General features: G+C 50.7%; 1 protein-coding gene across 1 annotated transcript; it reads left to right on the top strand.

Annotated features, from left to right (window-relative positions):
• The first annotated feature begins 1,876 nt into the window (after window positions 1–1,876).
• On the top strand, window positions 1,877–19,135 carry HHATL (hedgehog acyltransferase like). The gene is made up of 12 exons (XM_056484469.1): window positions 1,877–2,090; window positions 3,601–3,751; window positions 4,353–4,420; window positions 4,733–4,846; window positions 5,570–5,764; window positions 6,740–6,949; window positions 10,032–10,203; window positions 12,121–12,265; window positions 12,571–12,606; window positions 13,265–13,466; window positions 16,125–16,266; window positions 17,895–19,135. Exons 2-12 carry the CDS (start codon window positions 3,646–3,648, stop codon window positions 18,017–18,019), a joined length of 1,515 nt encoding a protein of 504 aa, XP_056340444.1. The 5' UTR covers window positions 1,877–2,090; window positions 3,601–3,645; the 3' UTR covers window positions 18,020–19,135.
• The last annotated feature ends 3,691 nt before the right edge of the window (window positions 19,136–22,826 follow it).

Below are 22,826 nucleotides of genomic sequence, written 5' to 3'. Positions count from 1 at the left end.
AAAGCGAGGGGGGGGTAATTTTTTATCATATCTATAAATTAAAGCTAAATTATTTTTATCACCACAGCTCCCAGGGTCTCATGAATAACCACTGCCTGGGCCCTTTACCTGTGTTGCACTTTGAATTCTGCAGGATCATGAACTTCTCAGGATTAAAAAAACACAAAGAAGGTGAAAATCTACCATCTGCCTGAAACTGCCCAGGAAGAGCAGCATGATGGAGATGATGGAGCTATTAAAAAAAAAAAAAAAAAAAAAAAAAAAAAAAAAAAAAAAGATTTGAGGGCTGCCTTTGCTTTCTGCATGGGTTGGGATGAGGAGTGAGTGAGTTTGGGAGCCAGAGGGGTGACACTGCTCTGCTGTTCCTTGTTGCCTCCCCACAACCACACCAAGCTGGTGTCCATCCTTGTCCACAGACTCATTTTCCCTCCTGCTGAGGCTCCTTGATATAAAACCTCTGCCTGCCACAGGCTCCAAGAGAGCGAGGAATTGTGAGGAATTGTGTCCCGTGCTTATCTGCACCGATCTCTTAATTACCTCCTCCCTACACCCAGTCAATTACTGCGAGCTCTGCCAGCCGAGTCCCCGGGCAGGGCTGGAGCTCCGGGGCTGAATCCTGCCCAGATTAAAGCTGGAAATGTGACCACACATCCCTGGCCAGGGAGAGCCTCTCTCTGTGAGCACCAGGTGAAAAACGATGCTAAAAAAGCCTTTTTGTTCCCAGCAGAGTGAGCTGATCCTCCCTGCAGAGCCCAGAATGCAGCATCTCACCCCAAAACGAACAAACCATGAAGGGATTTATAAATCCAGGGTTCTCTGCCTTCTTCTGCATGCTGACCCCTCAGGCAGCCCAGAGATGCTCAGGGAGTTTATTGATTTGAGACTTGTAACTGGAATTATTCCAGAGAAGGGTTACTTCGGAATTTGCATAATTACAGATATTCAACATAGCATGTTTGCTAGAACAGACCCCTGATGTGTCCTTTGCAGACATGACTCCACAACCAAATATTTATTTATCTTATTTATTTATTTATTTATTTATTTATTCATTCATTCATTCATTCATTCACTCATTCATTGAGGTGAGCTGTGCCCAAATCTCACAGATGTGCTGACAGGTGTCACAGGCCTGACCCTGAGGCTGTGCTGACCTTTCCCCTTGGCTGAGCTGTGTTTGCCCCCCCTGAAGCCACAACCCAACCCTGCCCCTTCCTATCCCCTGCTGGGGATGCTGGAAGCTGGGAGAGAGACCCCAAATGCGTTTTGTAGAGATTCCAGGATCATTAAGGTTGGAAAAGAACTCTGAGATCATCAAATCCAAGTGCTAACCCAGCACTGCCAAACCCAGCACTAAACCATGTCCCCAAAGTGCCACTTCTACAATTTTTTGAACACTTCAGGGATGGTGATTCCACCACTTCCCTGCACAGCCTGTTCCAGTGCCTGACAACACTTTCAGTGAAGAGATTTTCAATAGCATCCAGCTTCAATCTCCTCTGGTACATCTTGAGGCCGTTTCCTCTTGTCCTGACACTTCTTACCTGCGAGCAGGAGATGCTGCAACCCCCGAGCCTCACTCAGATTTAAACACAGCCCAAGCTGAGTAGGAATGACACTTCCTTTTGGCTCTGTGCCTCAGTTTCCCCATCCCCAGGCAGTACCTTCCTTTGGAACAAGGTGATGGGGGCAACCCCCTTCCTTTCAGGGCTAAAAGTGGGACCCAAACCCCCCCTGGGGCTCCCAGGGCCGGCTCCCCTGGCTCGGGGTGAGCTTTGGCAGCCAGCACGGGTCCTCTCAGCAGCTGCCGTGACAGACAGCTCCCGAGCCACCCCCCTCTGCAGTGCTGCTCTAAAATAAAAATACCTCCCGCCTGCTCCGCTCCACTCCCAGCCAAACTTCCTCCAGGGGCAAGGTGGGGGACGGCAGCCCAAAAATACCCCTGCCCCCCCTCCCCGAGCCGGGCTGAGAGATGCTGTAGGGCAAATCAACCCTCGGGAGCTGCCCCCTGTCCCTTTGCCCCTGCTCTCCCCATCGCGGTGCCGGACGCTGGATCCCCGACCCTCGCCCGCCTCCCCCCGGGGCTCAAGGTCAGTAGCGGGGAGCGATGCGGGGTTCAGGGGCCACCTTCGGGGTGGTGACACCTCCGGGGATTTCTGTCACCTCCGCCTGTCCCCAGCGCCCAGCCGGGGACCGCGGAGGGGAGCGGGGGGATGAGGATGATGAGGATGATGAGGATGCTGCTGCCACTCGGAGCTGCGGGGGGCTGTGCTGGGAACCCCCCGAGCCTCACTGGGCAACTCCGGGAGTTAAAATTATCCGAGGGGTCCCCGCCAGCCCCCTGGAAACCCCCCCCGGGTTGGTCACCGACTGCTGCCGGCTGCTTTGCGGGGTGGCCTCGCCAAAAACAGAAAGAAAGAAGAAAAAAAAAAAAAAAAAAAAAAAAAGCTTTGGAAAGCGTGGAAAAGAGGAAGAAAAGCTTTTTAAAGGCAACTCCGTGCGCGCCCTGCCGCCGCAGGGGCACCGCAGCGCCCGCCCACAGCGGCCCCGCACCGGCACTGACCGCAGGGCGACCCCGAAATTCCCCCGGGATGAACCCGCAAATTCCCCCCGGGATGAACCCGAAATTCCCCCGGGATGAACCCGCAAATTCCCTCGGGATGAACCCGAAATTCCCCCGTGATGAACCCGCAATTCCCCCGTGAAACGCCTTTGGCGCACGCCGGGGGGAGATGGGGTCACCCCGCATCGCTGCCAAGACCCCCCTCCTCCTCCACCCCCCTTAAAAACCTCGGCCACCAAACAAAAAAATAAACGCTTAAACTCAAAACAGTAATTTTAATATTATTTTAATTTTTACATTGAATTATTTAAATTTTTACACGGAATTATTTAATAACGGCAGAAGCTTTGCAGGGCGGGTGCCGGAGCAGACACAGAGTGACCGCGGCGCCTTTTACGCCCTAATCCCTTGATGGCTCTCGGGGATGGAGGGGGGTGCCAGGGTGGGCTGTCCCTGTCCCTGTCCCCAGCATCCCCATCCCTTGCTCCAGCCCCGCGTTTTGGCAGCTGCCGGACACTGCAAGGCACGTCTCGCCGAGGTTAATTAGCCTCGGCAGGAGTAATTAGCCCAGGGCTAATTGCAGGGCTGAGTGTCGCCATCCCCCGAGCGCTGCTGATGCTCCTGGTGGGGGAAATTTGGGATCGCGGGGCTTTGGGACCCCCCAAGAGCAGAAGGTGAGCGGGGCGGTGGGAAAAACCATTCCCTCCCCTCCACCAGTGCTCTATCCTAAATCCCCTCCACGGATCCAGCTGGGAATTAGAGGTGGGAATGAAGGAGCCCCATCCTGCACAGCTGGAGCAGCTCTGAACACCGGGATAGATGGGAAGATCCCCACCTCAGGAACACCCCAAATCCCGGCTCCCGGGTGGGGTTTGCAGGAACCTCTCTGCACCTGAGTTGTGCCCCGGGTGCTCAGCCCCAGGTGTGACCCTCTTCTTCCTTTCAGCCTTTAGGGGACCCACAAAGCAGAGCAGCAGGAATTTCGGGTGTTGGAGGGGCAGGTGAGCTCTCATTCCCGGTTTTCCTCTCTTTCCCAGGTGTGGATCCCTCCCTGGTGCCGGCCGGGGCTGTGAGCTCCCACCATGGGGGTTAAAGCGATGCTCCCCAGCTACGAGCTGGGTTTCTACGCTCTCGTGGTCACCTGTGCTGTGCTCTACAGCGGCAGCGGCATCTTCGAGGCATCCCGAGGTAACGCTGCCACCCTCCATCCCCTGGGAGGGGCCATGGGTGTCAGCTGTCTGCTTTCACAGCTCTTGATACCAGCAGCAGATTCCCCGGCTTTGACTTTTGCAGAGAACAGCTTGGAAATCCCTTTAAAAAGGATTTTTGGCTTTTTGTCCCTTTTTCCACTGCTTAGGGCAAAAGGCTGTGAGATGTCACAGGTCTCCAGGCAGTGCCACCAGCACCTTGCCTATGCAGGGCTGATTCCCTTTTTTGTTTGTTTTGGTTAGGGGTTTTTGTTGGTTTGGTGTTTTTGTTTGTTTTTGGGGTTTTTTTGTGTGTGTTTGTTTGTGGTTTTTTTTTTGTTTTTGTTTGGAAACCCACAAACCTGAAAACTTTATGGGATCAGCCAGGAAATGTGTAATGAGAAGAAGGCTTTGCTGAAAATTCCTGCACAAACCTGCAGTCACTGACTCTTTTGGCTGTCCATGGCAATCAGGCATTTTTGGGATGGGCTATTTGAGCCCTGATGGCTCATTATTACAACCATGGAGGTTCTGGGCCTGGATTAAACCCCAACCCCATTTCCCAGAGCTGTTTCTCTCGCTGTAACTCTGTTCTTTTGCAGACAGCATGAACAGAAAAGCTTTTCGGGACGGCATAAAGCCAGGCTGGCACTACTTTGGCAGAAAGATGGTGAGTGAGGAAGGGCTTGGGCTTTTCCAGCTACAGACAAGCTGCTCAGGGGAGAAACAGAGCTGGCTTTTCTGCTACTGATACACTTTGTAAAAAGTCCACATGACTTGTATTTTTCTCCCTGAAGTAGCAGGGAAAATGCCAGCCCTGAGGGGCTGTGGATGCTCCGCTTTGTGTGCGACCTATGCACATCCCTCCTGGGGTTCTATGTCTGAGCTAAAGTGCTTGGGAGCCCTTGGGTGGAAAATGGGAAGAAAAAGCTGTAAAAGCTGTGAGGCTGGAGGCAGTGAAGTGCCTGTGCTGCTCCTGCAGGACGTGGCTGATTTCGAGTGGGTGATGTGGTTCACCTCGTTCAGGAACATCATCATCTTCGCCCTCTCGGGACACGTCCTCTTCGGCAAGATCTGCTCCATGGCTGTGCCACAGGTGAGCAGGCATAACCTGGTGTTTGCACCACTTAATTAGTGGTTTGTTAGATGTTTCTTCTGTCTTCACTCAGAGCCAGGATTAAAAACGCACAAAGGAGATGAATTTTCTCGTGTTCAGGCTTGGTTTTTTATTAAATCTTATCTAAAGTGCAGAGAGTTCAGCAACACTTCTAGATAAAAGTGAGCAAAATGGAGAGAGATCCAGCTGCTGCAAGGTCTCTTAAAGCTCAGCAGTCCAATAGAGAATTAACACCTGTATTATTTATACTTTTAACCCAATAATCTAATTCCTGTGACCCTCAGTGTGGTGCTAACTGTCCAACCAGAAACTACTGCCTGAAACCATGAAGAATGAGGAAGGACACCAAAAAGAGACACCACCCAAAATCCTTTATTTTGTCCCATACCTATTACTATATTATAAAAACTTCAAATTTAAAACCCTTCACCATGTGAAATCACACACTTCTATTTAACTATACACCTGTGACTTTAACTCCATCACTCAAATTTGGAAACCTTCTCCAAGGCCTCATGTCAAAAGCAGCGTTCTCCTGAGGGCCAGTGCCAGAAAGCACAGAAATCTCAGAACCCCCAGGTTTGTGGGATCCAACAAGCAGGGCTGTGGTGCCATGGGCTGGGAGCACCAGGGGTGGGCTGGGATCTGTGGGTGGGTTTTTGGGGATGCTCTGGGGCTCTCACCACGGCTGCTCTCCCGCAGCACCGGGCTGTGATGTACATGATCTACGGGCTGCTGGCTGTGCTGGCCAGCATGGGGCTGCTCTACCTGATGATCATCCTGTCCCACTGCCTGCTCCTCTACTCGGTGGCCCTGGCCAAGCAGAAGTGGCTCTGCTACGTGGCCGGGCTCTGCTGCCTCGCCTCCTTCAAGGTGGAGCCCTTTGGCTCGTGGCAGGTGGGTGCTGCCCTGGCTGTTTGTCTGTCCTGTCTGTGTTTCCAGCCCAGTGCTGTCCATCTCCTCGGGGTTATCCCCAGGGAGGGCAGCCCCAGGCCTGGCCATTTCTCCTGTTGGCATCAGCATTTCCCAGGGAAGGGACTGCTTGGGGATAATCCCACAGTGCTTATGTCATGTTTTGGTGGCTTCGTGCTGCTCTAGAATAAAGGACATCTGAGTCCTTCTTGCTCCCCGGGCAGAAATTTGTCAGCCTGTTGCTGCCCTGTGCTTCAGTTTCCCCAGCTGTAACAGAGAGTTGGGATGGATTCAGTGATGCCCTTCTCTTAGGTCACAGCCTAACTAAGATTTTATCTCACTGGTGGGTGGAGAGAAGCCCAGAAAGGGTCTTATCAAAATATTCAGTCCCTCAGCAGGACAGTGCTGTTCCCTCCCTCTCCCCCAACCCCATGCTGGCTCTGCTTTGCTCTGTGGAGACACCTGTGACAGGGTGACATCACCACCCCAGACCAAAGCCTGTGTCACCAACAGCTGCTTGGTGACCTGGCCAAGAGGATTTACCTCTATCTACCCCATTCCTGGCTGCTCTGAGCTGCAGGAGCCAGCTGGGAAATCGAGCCCCAGTTTTCTCTTTCTAGCTCATTAACTTCAGAGACAATTGGTGTCAGAGCATAATTAGAGGTTTTCCTTGAACTGAAAACTAAACTGACAGAGGTCAGGCTTAGAGGAGATGTTGTGAGGGAGGTGAGGGCCTGGCACAGGGTGTCCAGGAAGCTGTGGCTGATCCCTGGCAGTGCCCAAGGCCAGGCTGGACAGGGCTTGGAGCACCCTGGGACAGTGGAAATGTCCCTGCCCATGGCAGGAGTGGCACTGGGTGAACTTTAAATCCCCCCAACCCAAACCATTCTCTGGTGTCCCCCACAAAGTGAGGCAGCACAGAAGTGCCACCACACTCCTGGTGTTCTGTTTCTTGTGCAGAGTGGGTTTGTTACAGGAGCTTTTGACCTCCAAGATGTTCTTTTCTTCGGGGGCTGCACCTTCACCATCATGCGCTGCATGAGCTTCGCCCTCGAGAGCTCCGAGAAGGACGAGGGCATCTACTCCATCCTCGACCTCCTCAAGTACAACTTCTACCTCCCATTCTTCTTCTTCGGGCCTGTCATGACCTTTGACCAGTTCCATGCCCAGGTGAGTGATGCTGGGGCCAGGCTGGAGCAGGATTTCTCCCCAGAATTTGTTTGCTTGGGGTTAATGTTTCCAAAAACCCCAGCTTTTGCCACAGTGGAGATGCAAATGGTTGTAGAACTTCTTGTGGTCACCTCTAGTCTGTGGCTGTGCATTTTTGTGGGGAAGGGCATAAACTGATGGATTTTTAGCCTTCTTTTTAGTTTTTGGGTTTTTTTGGCCATTTTCACTGACCAATTCCCAGTGGAAGATTTTCCTGTGATGTCCTTGATCTCTGGGTATCTGCAGTGCTTGGTGCCTCAGTTTTTGTGTTGTCACCTCAGCACCTTCATGGTGAGGGCCACACATGTGGTGCCCAGCTGTGGGACTCTGCATGCTGTGACAGCAAGGACATTTCTTGTCCTTTTCCATCCAGCTGCTTCACCCAGGGAGCAGGAGCTTCCAGGGATGCCTTGTGTGTCTTTAGATCAAGTTATTTCTCAGGAAATAAATAAGATTGGGTGGAAGGCTGAGTTCCAGCAATTGGGGGCTCCATGAAATACCCTGATTCCCCAAGTTTTTGCCTGTTCCACACAACCAAGGGAGCTTTTGGATAAACAGACTCCAAGCAGAACTGGAAAACACCAGCGGAAGCCTGGGCTGGGACCTTTGGAGTTGTTTCACAGTGCAAAATGAAGGAACCCAGCAGTGCTGTGTCCATCCTCACTCCTCCCACCTCAATCTCCTCCTGCCCCAGGGATCAGCCTTGGCTACCAAAGCAAACTGGTGATGCTGGCAGAGGGAGGTGTTTGGCCAGCAGTGATGCTGGGGAGGATTCCCATCTCCAACCCAGCTTCCTTTTGCAGAAGAAAAGCTACACTGAGATTCTGGACCCAATCTGATGGCTGGCTACAAGAATATTTTGGAAAAACATTTGTGAATTCAGAAGGAAAACCAGCCCAGGGCAGGGGAGAGCAGCCAGAGCCTCATGGGGAGGAGAAGAGCCAAGACCCAACAGCCCAACACCTTCTCTCACACATGGGGCTGGTTCTGGTTGCCTAAGAAAGGGTTTGCACTGGGATGTTTCCTCCAGGATGAGCCATGATCCCAGTCCTGCTCCTTGCCCGCTCTTCACCTCTGGAATTAACAACTTTTTAAAAGGAACAAGAGCCCTTGGGTCTTACTGGACATATTAAAAATTATTTTTAGAGTATTTGTCCCTGAAGATCATAAGGTCAACTCTGGTGTCCCTGTCAGGGATGCAGCCAGGTTCCTGCAAATGGGGACATGAAACTCCTCATGTCTCCAACACTGAGCTCCCACTGCAGAGCTGCATCCAAGGGAATTTCATTTCCCGCTCCTTTGCACAGCCCAAAACCAGGATATCTGAAGACAATTAATGAGCAATTCCCCTCTCTGCTGCTCCCAATGCTCACCCCAAAGGCACAAGGATTAAGTTCCCTGCCCTGGCCAGGGGTCCTGGCTTGGCCTGGCCACCACTGCCATCTCCTGGCTACATCCCCCTGCACTGCTGGAGCTGAGCCTGGTGCAGAGCTGGATTCTTAATTGCCCAAGAGCAATTAGGACAACAGGCAGATAGAACCCTTCCCCAGGGTGGGATGTATGGCCCAGTTAGAGATTGGATCTTACTGGTCCTACATCCTGGCAGAGCTCTTGCATCCCTATGTGAGATGGCAACTCATCTGTACCAGGGCTTGGCCTGCCAAATTTGGGTGGAGAAGCATCTTTTTCACTGAGATCAAGGGAACAAATCTCCTTCTCTAGGGCTGGGAGTGTGGGGAACACAGCCCTGATGCCAAGGGGGTGGTGGCCAAGTGCTGGCACCACACATAGATGTGAGGACAGCCTCAAGTTGCACCAGGGGAGGCTTAAACGGGATATTAACAATAATTTCTCCAAGGAAATGGTTGTTAAGCATTGGAACAGGCTACCCAGGGCAGTGCTAGAGTCACCCTCCCTGGAGGTATTCCAAAGATGTGTAGATGTGGCACTTGGTGACAGGGTTTAGTGGTGGGCTTGGCAGTGTTGGGTTACTGGTTGGACTTTATGATCCTAATGGATTTTTTCCAGCCTAAACCATTGTGTGATTCCATGGAAGGAGGCTTCTGTGTCCTCCCACAGGTCTCCATGCCAGACCCTGCCCTCCCTCAGCTCAGGGTCCAGAGACCTCTCTGTATCCTCAAAGCACCTGGTGTTTAACAGACACAAAAAGAATCTGGCAAAGGCTTTAATTCTCAGGAATCATCTGGATTTGACAACAGGGCTGGTGCAGCAGGCTGTGGATTATACAGGGAGAGCTCCCACCTCTCACAGGGAATAAAGGGGAAGTAATAAACATAAGAGGATTTTGAATACAGCAGCAATTTTACAGCGATGCGGGGAAGCAAGGACATCACTCTGCCCCGTGTAATCCTGAGAGCTCACTCTGGTGATATTTATATGGCAATGAGCAGAGATGTGACAGCTCCTGGAGGCAAACCCCAGCCCCTGTCCATGCAAGACACAGCAGAGATGAAATCCCCATCAGTCAGGTCCCACTGATCCAGGACAGCAAGTCTCCCTCTCGTTCACAGCAGGACTCTGCAGCAGAAGCCTCAGACATCAGTAGTTCTCTGCCCAGATGACCCTGGACAAAAATACAGCAGGCCCTGGCAGAGCTGTCAGGTTGGGATTCCAGCCCTGTCCTTAAGCAAAGTTGATTTTCTGAGTGCATTGCTGCAGGAAGAACATGAAACCCTGGGAGCTCCCTGGTCAGAGTGGGTTTCACCCACCTGGAGTCCCTGAGTCCAGCCAGATCTGTGTGACCACATGCCTGCTCTGCTGGGAAGTCTCTGGGAGCAGCAGGAGGATGCAGCAGGGACATCCCTGCTGTCCTCTGTGCTGCTGTGGTGGGACAAATCCTGTTCCTTGTGGATGTGCCCACCTGAGCCAGCCCTTGGGTCTTCCTTAATCAGTGGAAATTTGGGCCACGCTGTGATTTCTGAAGGAGAATGATGAATCAATCCCTCTCTGGACCATGACCATCCTTCTGGGTGAAGGAACCATGTCCTGGCTCAGCCCTGCCCTGGTTTGTCCCTCCCTGCAGGTCAGCACCCGAGAGCTGCGGCGCAAGGACGACGAGATGAGGAGCATCCGTGTCAATGCCCTGCTCCACGTGGGGGCCATCGTGGCTGTGGACATCTTCTTCCACTTCTTCTACATCCTCACCCTCCCTTCTGACCTGAAGTTCGTGACCCGCCTCTCGGACTGGTCCTTGGGTGAGTGGCCGTGCTCGGGCACGTTCACCCTGTGCTCAGCTCCAAGGCAGTGGTGAGTGACCCAGATCTCCATCCACCCCCCTTGAGAGGCTTTGGGAATGCCTGTGCTTGGACAGGTTTGGGTAAAAACCCCTCATCCTCCTGCTGGCCACGCACAGAGCTGGGGTTGGAAAGGACATGGTGCTGGTCTGGTCTTTTCTCAGGGAAAATTGTTTAGTTTGGGGTTTAGGAAGCTGAGCACCAAGATGTTTTTGTGATGTTTGGACTGGAAGGGAGCTCAGCACTTCTTAAAAATCAGCAGGACACAGCAAACCACAGGTAGCAACCCAAAGCCTGATTGCATGTAAGGAATGGAGTGGTCAAACACTGGGAGAGGTACCCAGAGAGGTTGTGGATCGTCCCAAAAGAGTCATTCAGCACTTCAATGGAAAATGTCCACAACAATGTAATCTCTACCCAAAGTTGAGTGTTCTCCAAGCATGGCTGGACTAGAGACCTCCAGAAGGCAAATTCCCAGGTGTCCTGGTTTGGAGGACAGGTGTCTGCTAAGGAAGGCAGGAACCTCTCTTGAAAAGGACAATATAAACCACTTCCCTCCAAATTATTATAATTTTAAAATTAAGGGGCTCTAGGCAAAGACATGGGAATTAGGAATAACAGTTCTTTACTAGGAAAATTAAAATAAAAATACAGTATTACAAAAAACCAAAACACTGCCAGAGTCAGAATCCAACCCTTTCACCCTGTCAGTCAGTCAGGGTGTTGGCACAGTCCCATTCAATGGTGGCTGCATCCTCCTGCAGTGGCAGATGTGGTTCAGCTGCAGCAGTGCTCCTGGAGAAGGTGCAGTTTCCTCTGAAGGTGCAGGGATGATGTGGGAAGGTCTGGCTTTCCTCTGGAATCCAGTGGAAAGAAGGTTCCTTGGTGTCCCAAATCTCAGTTTTCATCTGGGTAGGAAAGGCTTGGCTGCTCCCCTGGCTGGAGCATCTCCCATGGGATGATGGAATTTTATCAGTCATGCCCTGGGACTCACTGGCCATGAACAGGAGATATCTCCTGGAGGGAGGATGGGTCATGGGAAAGATAACAAACACTGCCCCAGCTGGTTTTAACAGCTGTGATAGAATACATACTGCTGGTCACATCTTGCACTGCAACCTGCAACAACCACAGTACAGGTGATGGAAGCAGCACTGGCCTTCAGCTGGCAGCTGGGTGGAGGATTCCAGATGATCAAATCCATGTCTGAGGGCAGCATTTCAGACACCTCCACACAGCAGAGGCCAAGCAAGGGCTGGAGGAGCCTCATGTCTCTCCAGAGTGGCAGCTTGAGGCCAGGATAAAATCCTAATGCAGCTGGAGCGGCACTGACATGGATTTAGGGTGTCCCAAGAGCCCTGGCTAGGTGGATCCCAGAGAGATCTGAGCTCTTCTGACTGTACTGACCAGGGTGGGAGCATCCCTTGATCTGGGAGCTGGATCCCACCAGACAGGGGCATTTTAGCAGCTCATTGCAGAGGCATTTGAAATCTTTAATAGCTGTCCCTGCAGGTTTGTTTCTTTAAATCAGAGGTTCTGACCCTGGCTCTGCTGTAGCATGGACATTTGTGGCCAGAGGGAGCTGGGGTGGGAGGAATTGTGATGGAGGTACCAATAAAACCTCAGAGGCCAGACATGAGAACTGTGATGAGCTCATCACAGCTTAACAAGCCTCAGAGGGAAGGCACAATGATGGAATAAACTGCTGTATAAACAGAGTTCCTTGGACTACTAAGACCAATAAGCAGTTTGCTCCCTGAGAAGAAATTGTCCTTTGGTTCAAGCCTCTTAAAAAACTTAGTTTTAAAAGATTTGCTCTGCAGAAATCCTGATGTGTTCCTGTTCTTTTTTCCCCGTTTGACTCCCATTTTGCTCCAGCTGGCCTGGCCTACTCCAATTTGGTGTATGACTGGGTGAAAGCTGCTGTCATGTTTGGGGTCATCAATACCATTGCCAGACTGGACCACCTGGACCCACCCCAGCCCCCAAAATGCATCACCATGCTCTACATCTTTGCTGAAACGTGAGTACCAGGAGCAGTGTTTGAGCTGGACAGGACCTGCCTGGAGGGGAGGACAGTCTGGGAGTTGGAGACCACCTGAAATCATAGTCTAGACCTGGCCAGAGCACAGGGAAATATTTTTAGGTGGGGAGAAATAGATAAGGAGAAAATTAAACCATGTCTCTGGTGGCATCTGTCCAAGGAAGGAGCCTGGAGGACTTCTGTGAGCAAGTCCCCTTGCCAGGGGATTGGGTGTTTTCTCTGTTTCAACAGTTTTTTTTAATTGTCATTGTGTGTTTTAACATGTTTTTATCATCTTATTGTAGGCATTTTGACAGAGGGATTAATGACTGGCTGTGCAAGTAAGTGTCCAGTTGACCAGCTCTAGTCTGGTTCAGGGTCTTCCCTTCCATCCCAGAGCAATGAAGCACCACATGCTGCTCATCCCAAAGCTGGGGTGTGCTCTCTTCTGGACAAATCTCATTATTTGCTCTGTTTAGCCCCAAATCTGTTGAATTAATTGCACAAAGAGCAACAGCACCCCTCCTCCAAGATGGGAATAAAAGAATGCTGTCCCAAAATCCCTTTAAATCTGGTGGGTTTAGTGTTCCCTCAGAGGAGGAAGAGCCAGCTTTCTATTTCTCCAGGAGGAATAGGGAGCTGTAGCTCCATCTGCATCTTCCTCAGCCCTTCATCCATGAGTTCACACCAGCAAACCTCTCCTGAGGAGGGTGGTGAGTGCTTTGTGATAAAATCCTGAGCACCAACAAGTCTGAAGAGCCTCCAGCTCTAGAGACCCCAAATTTTACCTGCCAGAGGGGGAAAGATGGATAATTTTCCTGTGAATATTTATAGGTTTGTAGGAAAATGAGTCACAAGTTGTGGGGGCAAAAAACCAGTTTATAGCCAGAACATCCCTCCTGTTTTACTGGGATGTTCTTCACTGACCTGTCTGTGAGAAGAAACTCCAGAGGTGTCTCCTGAGTAGAGGGAGCACCAACCACCCTCCCTGGCTTTTAGATACGTGTATGACCACCTTGGAGAGAACCATGACAACATCCTGAAGGAGCTGGTGGCCAGCACCACCACGTTTGCCATCACCACCCTGTGGCTGGGGCCCTGCCAGCTCGTTTACATCTGGTCCCTCTTCAACTGCTTCGGCCTCAACTTCGAGCTCTGGGTGCAGAAGTTCTTCCAGCTGGGGCCCTTTGCCAAACTGGAGGTGAGGAGCTGCACAGGGGATGGATGGGGAGGGGTCAAGGGGGCTGGGGACAAGCTCTGGTGCTGGAGGGAGCTCACACTGGTTGGCAGGAGTCAGATTTTTGGCTGAAGCTGAAATTTTGGAGAGCAGAATCCCTGAGGATGCCATGGGGTTCTGAGGGGTTAATACCTCTGGTGCTCTTGGCACCAACTTTGTTGAGTTATCTTCTTAAATGAGCAAAGCAGCCAATAGTTGCTGAAAGGTTATTTATTGCAGAAGCACTTCAGTCTCAAAAGGCACAGTCACAGATGTCACAGTCCTTGCTGAGTTTTGGTATAAAGTCCCAAACAGGAGAAGAACTGCTCTTGTCAAGGTCCCAGGAAGCTGATGTTGCTGTGGCAGCTCCTGTCTTCTTCTTCTTGGGTGTTGATGATGATGGTGAGCAAAAGCAAGAAGAAAATTAATGGCAGGAAGGCAGAAAAGCACTAACTCTCCCCAATACCAGCTCTTATATAGAATCTTCCCAACAAGCTAAGACACAAACTCAGACCTGCCCTCCTTAACCTATTACAATTCCAGTTTTTTAGCATGCCAGGTTATGTATAGGTTACATATATGATCTATCTTGTTCTATCTGAAAAATGTAAGCAATATTCTTACTACAGCTCTATTATGTCTAAGTACTGTCTAAAACTACTGCCCTTGAGCCTCTGCTGAAAACACTAGTGTGTTTTTCAGCCTTCACTAGAACTCACACTTCCACTTTGGTATCTGAACCTTTCACTCTAAAAGCACTAGAGCTCATACTAAAACTTACTGACTGACTTATTTGTTCTAAAACTTAAACTTACACCTCTACCTTATCTGTGAGTGGCTTAACCTACTTCAGTCCATCCACAGGCTTTAACTCAATCCCTGCACTCTGATTTCTCTCTGAAGAATTCAGAGACCCCCCAACTCACTGACTCCAACAAGGCTCCACTCTCTTCTGCATGGAAACCTGGATCTCTTTCCAGTGTCCTTTAGAATCATGGAATCATTCAGGCAGGAAAAGACCAAGTCCAGCTGTCTACCCAGCACCACCACCATGTCCACCACTAAACCATATCCTTAAGTGCCATATCCACACTTTTTTTGACATTTTCAGGGATGGTGACATCCCTGGACAGTCCTTGGGATCAGCTACAGAGCTGTGCAAGGGAAGCACAGTCTTGGGGCTCTGTGTCCCCTCCCTTTGTGCACTTTGTCACCCTCCCACAGCAAACAAACTCCTGCCCCTGTGATATTCACAGGAAATTCAGATTGGGGTGGAAATTCCAGAGGTCCATGAGAAGTAGGGATGCATCTCCAATGAGGCATCAAAGTGCCACAGATGGACACAAAACAAGAGGTCTGTCCTTGGGAAGATGTTTATGCATATGGGGCATATTCAGATTCCATGATCCTATGGGGAAATGTTTATATATTTCCTGATGGGAATAATTTGTTCTTCTTGTTCTACAAAGCATCTTGGCATTCTCAGTGGTTTTGATCTGATTTGTTTTGAAAGCAAGTATTTGGATGCTAGAACAAATTATTTTTTAAACACTTCAAAGCTTAGTGCCTTGTCTCTGTTTGGGATCAAGGTGTCTCAGGGTCATACTGGAAAAAATATCTCTAAAACTTCCACCCAGAAAACAATTATATTCCCAATTTATTTTTCCCAATTTAAATTCTGGAGGTCCTAAATTAGTTAAATAAAGATCTATTTTGAATAAAAACCATGGAGAGCAATCCTCCTGTTTTGCTCTCCTTGTTGAACTCCTAATCAGATTAAAGCTCTCACAGGCAGTGAAATCTCCTTCCCTGAGGCACCACAGTTCCCAGCACTGAGTGGCCTGGGGATTCACTGTGCTCTTTGAAGGCTGCTATAAACTCCTTCCCTTCACAGCAGCTGATGCTGGAGATTATGTGCCAGTGACAATTCCACTCTGCTGCTGTCATTACTTTTGAGCAGGTTTTTCTTTTTTAATTCCTAAGAAACTATTTTTACCAGGACCCAGGAGTGATTTGCATGTAGGGCTAATAATAATCCTGGGATACAACAGATTCTTCTGCCTTGGGGAGTGGCTTATCCAAGGTAAGAGGTGGAGAAAGCAGAACTCAACCATTTCATTTTAAAGAGAGCTGGAGAAGAACTTGTGACAAGGATGTGGAGGGGCAGGACAAGGAATAATAGATTTAAACTGATGGAGGGCAGGGTTTGTTGGGATCCTGGGAAAGAATTCTTCCCTGTGAGGGTGGTGGGGCTCTGGCACAGTGTGCCAGAGGAGCTGTGGCTGCTCCTGGCAGTGTCCAAGGCCAGGTTGGATGGGGCTTGGAGCAGCTGGGACAGTGGAAGATGTCCCTGCCCATGGAAGGGAGTGGAATGGATGACACTTAAAATCCCTTCCAGCCCAAACCCTTCCATGTGTCTCTGATTCTACAATTATCATTAAACTGTGTCTAATACCTTACCCACGGGACCCAGAATCCCTAAAGCAGCAGAGCAGTTTTACCTTGCCATTTTATTTCTCCCTTCCAGAGTCACTAAAAGCTGATTTTTGCCTCCTCCCTGGGATCCCAGCTGGAGTCTGTGGGGTTGCACAGTCACCCCTTTTCCTTGCAGACCCTTTTCCCTCTGCTCCTCTCTCCTGCCAGGCCAAGCTCTCAGGGGCCATGTCCCGGCGGATCAGGGCAGCTTTTGGGGCAGTGAACTTCTGGGCCATCGTCCTCTACAACATCCTGGCCCTCAACAGCCTGGAGTTTGCACTGCTGGTGACCAAGAGGCTCCTTGTGATGGGTAAGGTGCTGCCTGCCAGCCTTCCCCTTTGGGACACCCCTGTCTTCATGGGGGACATTGGTACAGCACCTGATCACTGGGATTTTGAATCCTTTTGGGTCCAAAGTGCCCTGGCCACTGGCTTGGGATGTGGCTGCTCCAAATGTCCTTAATTCTTGTGCAAAAAGTGCAGGCAGTGTTTTGTCAGCCCTGCCAGCTCCTCAGAGTGCTCTGGGGGACCAGCTGCCTCCCAGGTGTGCTTGGGCTGATGCCTGGAGAGGCTGACCTGGACAGAGGCTGGGCAGGGCCAAAGGAATGAAGCAGGGATTTATTTAAAAAAGCCTTCAAAGGATTCACCTTGGGCAGTGCAGGAGCCCAGGCATGGCTACACCTAAGATGGACCCAACTCATGAGTTTTCACACTTATAAGTTTTGATCCATTCACATATTGTGTTAATGTCCAATTCCAGCTCCAGGTTCTGCAGTCCCACCCTCCCAGATTCTCTCCTCAGTTTGCTGCTGTTTGCACTTTTTGAGGCTGAAGCTGCAGTGATGTCCTTGGTTCTGGGCTGGAAAAGGGTTGTTTTGTGTGACTGAGCTGTGGAGAGAACTTGTTACACTTTATATGAAGTTCAGAGTCACTAAGGCAAAGCAGAATCTGGAAAATATGAAAGCTAAAACTTAAGGCATCAGCACAGCCTGACACTGGTTTTTTTTAGTCTCTGCAAGGGTCACATTAACCTCACCAAGCAGGGCTGAGCCCTGCCTGTGAGATGCTCCCCTTGCTGGAGAAAGGGCTTGGCTCATCCTGCCTCATTTCCTCAGCTCCTGCATCATCCCAAAGGTGGCAGGTACAAATCCTCATCCTCTACATTTCTAATCAGTGGCTTGAGGACTGTTTTGAAGCCTCCTCGTGCTGCCCAGGGTATAAATAGCCATCAGGAGTCCTGCAGCCTGCCTGGGATGGGGCTGGTGTAGGGGATGGATAATGTCACACTCGGTGTGCCAGGAGTGCCTGCCCGCTGAGCTGGCTGGCTTTTGCTGGTTCCATTATTCATTGCAGAGCTCCTGTTTTAGCAGGAGCAAGCCCTGGATCCACCCCTCTGCTGTGGATACCAGATTTGTGACTGCAAACACCGTCAGACCCTCCTGAAGAGGAGGGAGAGCTCCAGGCTCTGACACTGACGTAGGTGACAAAAATACATATTTTCCTGGGTGGACACTGTGTCCCCACTAAGAACAGGACAAGGCTGGGGTTGATCCTCAGCATCAGTGGGGCCCAAAGCTTCCAGAAGGTCACAGTGTTGAGCAAGGATGGATGTGGGCAGGTTCAATGGGCAGAAATTCAACCATGAGTTCTGAACTTGGGGACCTGAAGGATTTTTGGGAGTAAGGGGGGTTCAAACCATGTCCCCACATTAGCTGCCTTGGTGGGCTCACTCACAGCTTCATCTAAAATCCAATATTGAGGATTTCCCTCTTCTCTCAGTGAAGCTGCAGGGCTGGATCTACCACAAAAAAAAATGTCATTGGCCACCAGGAGCTGGTGGGACCCCCCAAACCCTGCTGAGAAGCAGCTGTGCTGGTGAAGAGCTGTCCCTGTTGGGCGAGGATGGCCGTGGGTGACCTTGCCTCCCTCCCTGCTCTAGGTTTCCCTGTGAGCACCCTGTCCATCTGGTTCATCACCTACTGCGGCGTGCAGCTCATCAAGGAGCGCGAGCGCATCCTGGCCCTCGAGGAGGAGCTCAAGGCTGACAAGGCAAAGCTGGAGTAGGGAGAGGCACCACAGGCTTGTCCCCAAAGCCTTGTCTCCCTTCCAGCCCCTGGCCAGGGCTCTGCAAGCCCTCCTGACAATCAGACTGCTGTAGATCCACGTAGAAGTCACCTGGAAGGCACAGGTCGCCCTCCTGCTGCAGGAAGGATTTTCCATCAGGCACAGTGGGTGTTTCACAGTCTCTCCAGGATGCTGAGGCAGCTCCCAGGACGTTTCTTTCAAGCCAGAGTCATCCCCATTGTTTTTCTGACCCTCTGACATTGTGCAGGCTCAGAGATTTCACCCCCTGCTTCCCACAGTGCTTGGTCCACCAGCACTGGGCTCCCCACAGCCCCTGTCTCCCAGAGAACACCCTCCAGATCCCATGGCTGGGGGTTTTAGGGCCCTGCACTGCTGGATCCAAGACTGATGTGGCCACCACGACCACCCCACTGGGACTCAAGCCAAAGCCCACCTCTGTGTTTTTTATATGCCATGGACAAAGGTCTAAGCTCACATTCCTGCCCATGGCTGAGGGACAGAACGTGCTGCAGCCAAGCCTTGCTCATCTCCAGCCACCCACCCCTTTCCTCAGCTGCCTCTGGTGTGCACAGCCCACAGCTGCAGGGTGAACAGGATCAAAGGAGGAAAACCCCAGATGAAGGGCAGGGACTTGGGGCTGGGTGCTGGAGGAGCAGCCCATGGGAGACTCCTTGGAGAATCAGACTTTGGGAGTGTGTGAAGCACAGTGCCTTGGGGGAAAGGTGGGTTTGTAACAGGAAAATAGCTCTGGCTCTCTTGCACTTTAGAGTAACTCGTGGCCTTATGTCTGAGTCATGTCCCTGTTTGGTGAGGGCAGGATCCACACCCCTCTGCAACAGGGGTTAGGACACTTGCTGCATCCCTGTGGGTGAAGCAGGATGGGTTCCTAGCCAGCTTTCAGCTCTGCCAAAGTAATTTGTGAAGTTCCTGGTAAGTGTCACTTATTTATGTAGCCAATAAATGTTGGATAACTCTGGCACCACTGCTCCTCCCTGTTGTGCTGCTGGCCACTGGAGCTGAGAGGACAAAGATCTGTGTGCAGGTCCTCACCTGCCCCCCAAAAGAGTTCACAGGACATTTTTGGCTTCAGCAGAACCCCACTGTGGTGTCATCACCAGGCTGAAGGCTGGGCTGCAGCTGGATTTATATTCACCTTTATTTTGGCTCTCCTTCTGTATGTATTTTGAGCCTGTGCCCATCAAACTGTCACTCCTGTGGGTTTTGGGTTAGAAGCTGGGTTGGTTTTACTTTTGGGAGCCTGACCAACAATGCTGGGAGTAAGGGCAGGTGTTGTGCCTTGGTGGCATCACACCACATCCCTTTGTGACACACCTGTCACCACTGGACTTTCCATAGGTGCTTCTTGGCATCTCCATTGTTTCAGATTCCCTTCTTCCATCAAACCAGCTCTGCCACCATGTGCCTCCTGCAGGGTGAAGTTCAGGGGTGTCCTCACACAGCCTGGGGTGCTGACACCAAGGCTCTGTCCCCCTGGGCTCAGCTCAGCTCTGTGCCTGGCAGGACAGTCACCTCCCAGTGCCCAGTGGGTGACTCACATGGCAAAGCCAGTGACTCTGCACTGCCCTCCTGACTTGGATACTCCAGGAGGGAAAATAGCCCATTCACTAAGGGTCTATATTTACCCAGCAGCTGCATCTGCTGAAGCTGCCAGAAGGAGCTAATCTTAGACACCAACCCAGCGAGTGATCTGTTAGAGACAGTGCATGGGAGGATTTGGGCTTTGTCCTCCTTTTCCAGGAGCTGTCCCTTCAGCTTTTGCTGCTCTGACAAGCCCAGGAGCACCCTGGTGCTGTCTCAGCCTTGCCCAGGACACCCTCAGCCTCACTGAATGCCTCTGCAGGGTGGGATTTATCCACTGCTTATCCCTCTGGAGAAGAGCATCTCATCTGCTCTGGTTATTGCCTGCCCCTTCATAAAACTCTACCAAAAAGCCAATAAATTTTTTAAATTTTATTACAATTATTACAATTTTTATTGTAATTATAAATCCTAGTTAATAGCCCTACACAGGGCACTTTCTTGTTCAGCCTGACATGGCTAAAATTCTTCCATCCATCCTTTCTGTTCTAACATTTTGTATGGGTGGGAGTGATCCTGGAACACTGCATCCCTTTAGGATGTATCCTCACTGTGGTGGTTTAATCCCACACAGTTTCTCACTTCTCACTCCCCCTCACCCCATAAGGAGGAGAATCAGAAAGAAAAGGTAAACAGGTAAATCTGTTGAGTTTAACATTTGAAACAAAACATAATGATGATAAAAATAATGGCAAGGAGAGGAGAAAGTGAAATAACATACACAACAGAATTGCTCATCACCCACTGACTGATGCCCAGCCTGCCCTCAGACAGCAAACTGACTCCCTTCTGGGTAATTTCTACAGTTTATATCCTGGAAATTATGTTCTGTGGTATGGACTATCCCTCTGGCCAGTTTGGGTCAGCTCTCCTGGCCATGCTGCTCCCCAGCTGTTGGTGCAGAGTGTGAGACATGGAAATCCTTGACTCAGGATGAGAACAACTCGGCAAAAGCCAAAACATTGGTGAGTTATCAACATTATCCTCATCCTAAATCAGGAAAAACACAGTAGTGTGGGAGGAAAATGAACTCTCCCAGGTAAAACCAAAAGCATTCACCCACTCCCATGTCCTGGGGGATTATTCCCCACTTGGGGACACACTGATGACCGTGGCAGTCATTGGAAATCCCTGGCTGTGGCCCTGTCAGATTTAGGGGACAGTGCACCCAGGCTGGAAAAGCAGAGCTGCTTCCCCAAGCCTTGGAGCTGCTCCAGCTGCTGGGCAAAGCCCATGGAGTCCCCAGGGAAGGTTTGGGACCAGCTCAGTGCCCTGTCCCTGGGTGATCCACCAAGCTGGGAGATGCCAGAGACCCACCAGGTCCCAGAGCTCCTCCAAGGGATGGGCTGCAGCTGCATTTTGGCAGTGGCACCTCATGGGCTGAGGTGTGAGGAAACAAAACTCAGCAGCAAAATGAAGAGGAAAAAACCACAGGGCTCAGGGGAGATTAAAGGCAGAGGGAGGGGGGAAAATCCCAGCTGGTGGCACCACAACAACACAGGATTAAATCTGGTATGGCACAGAGCTGATGCAGAGGGAGCAGAGAGGGGAGGGTGGGGGTGTCCAGCCCCAGATGTCAGGGAGCAAAAATTCCTGAAGTTCGACCCAGTTCAAAGATCAGCACTCAGAGCTTGATCCTGTCCCAGATGAGCAGCACAGAAGAGCTTATGTGAGCTCTGAAAACAGCTTGTGATGATTTCCCTGCTATATTGGTACTTCCCAGATGCTGCTGGAAACACACCAGTACAGAAAGGATTCAAACTGGTATAGCTCCCTCCCTCTTCCCACCTCTAGAGACAATTTTTATAAATACATCCCTGCCAGGGTAAGGGGTTGTGTGGCTTTAAATGCACCAAGAATAATGGCTAATATTTTTTCATAGACTTAATTAAATCGTTAATTAAATCTGTGCCATCACTGAGTGTCAGACAGCCCAGAGGATCCACAGTAAGAGATAAAACAAATTCATGCACAAGTTTTACTATGGGTATAAATAATTATAGCTGCTCTGTTCACCCATGTCTGTCAAAACGAATTTGCTTCTTTGTGAGCTCTGTGGGAATAGCTGGGCCTGGACTGGCCATTTGGGGGCCCAGGGGATTTCCAATCATCCATGGGTAGGCAAGCAGGACACAGAGAGGCTCCAGGCCAGGCAGGTTGTCCTGCTGTGGCTCTGGATTTCATCATGGGGGTGATGAACCAGAAGGCCTGAGCAGGAGAGCCTCAATTTACTACAAGGTATTTGTGTTTAGATATCTTAATCTGTGAGTTGAAGCCCACCAGTGCATTTTCTTTACTTCTATCCTGCCTCAGACACTCTCTCTGTCACCAGGAACTGGAAAGGATGGATTTATTGGTGCTAAGGTGTCCAGAGTCCACTGGGGTCCATTTGCATGTGTGACAGAGTCACAGAATCAGTGAGGCTGGAAAAGAGCTCTGGGATTTACTCCAACCTATGACTGAACCACACCATGGCCCTGAGTGCCACTACCAGTCCTTCCTAAACACCTCCAGGGATGGTGACCCCACCACCTACTGCAGGGAAAAAGAGCCACCCCTCTGCCACAGTCCTCAAATCTCCTGCTTTAGTGAGAGTTTTAAAGGAACTTCCAGCACAGATCTCACACCCCATAGAGAGCTGTAAATAAACAGCTCTATCTCCCCTTTCCAGACCCCTGAAAAGTGACTCTAGAGGAGAATAAAGGACAAACCTGTGCAGCAAAGCAGCCCTGGGTGGGAGCTGGGGATGCCACAAAGCCCACACAAGACTCTCCCTTAGCACATCTTTCCAGCTTTGACTTCATGGTCTATTTTTAACCCAGCCAAAGGTCCAGCACTTTCAGAGAAGCCCATTTAGCACCATCAGGAGGAAGTCCCAGCCTTGCCAGCCATGACCCAGAAGGCAGATTGGGCTGTCAGGTTCACCCAAGCCCGTGGGTCACACGTGTCCCCCGTGGTGTCACAGCAGCGAAACTCCTGCTGCTCCCACCACAGTGACTCAGGAGCTGACAGACCCTTCCTGAGTTACTGAGGCTGGAATTACAGCTGTTCCCCCAGCCCCCTCCCTTCCTCCTTGTCCAGTGTGTCATATTAAAGGGTGATCGGCTTACACATGCTGCACTATGGATTCCTTAAGCTCTGCACTGCTGTGTCTATATATAAAGCCCCGAGCTGGGAGCTGAAGTGC

This window comes from Oenanthe melanoleuca, chromosome 2 (assembly GCF_029582105.1).
Source record: "Oenanthe melanoleuca isolate GR-GAL-2019-014 chromosome 2, OMel1.0, whole genome shotgun sequence".
Classification (NCBI taxonomy): Eukaryota; Metazoa; Chordata; class Aves; order Passeriformes; family Muscicapidae; genus Oenanthe; species Oenanthe melanoleuca.
Note: the sequence above shows the minus strand (reverse complement) of the source record. Positions and strands in the feature narration are given on the sequence as shown.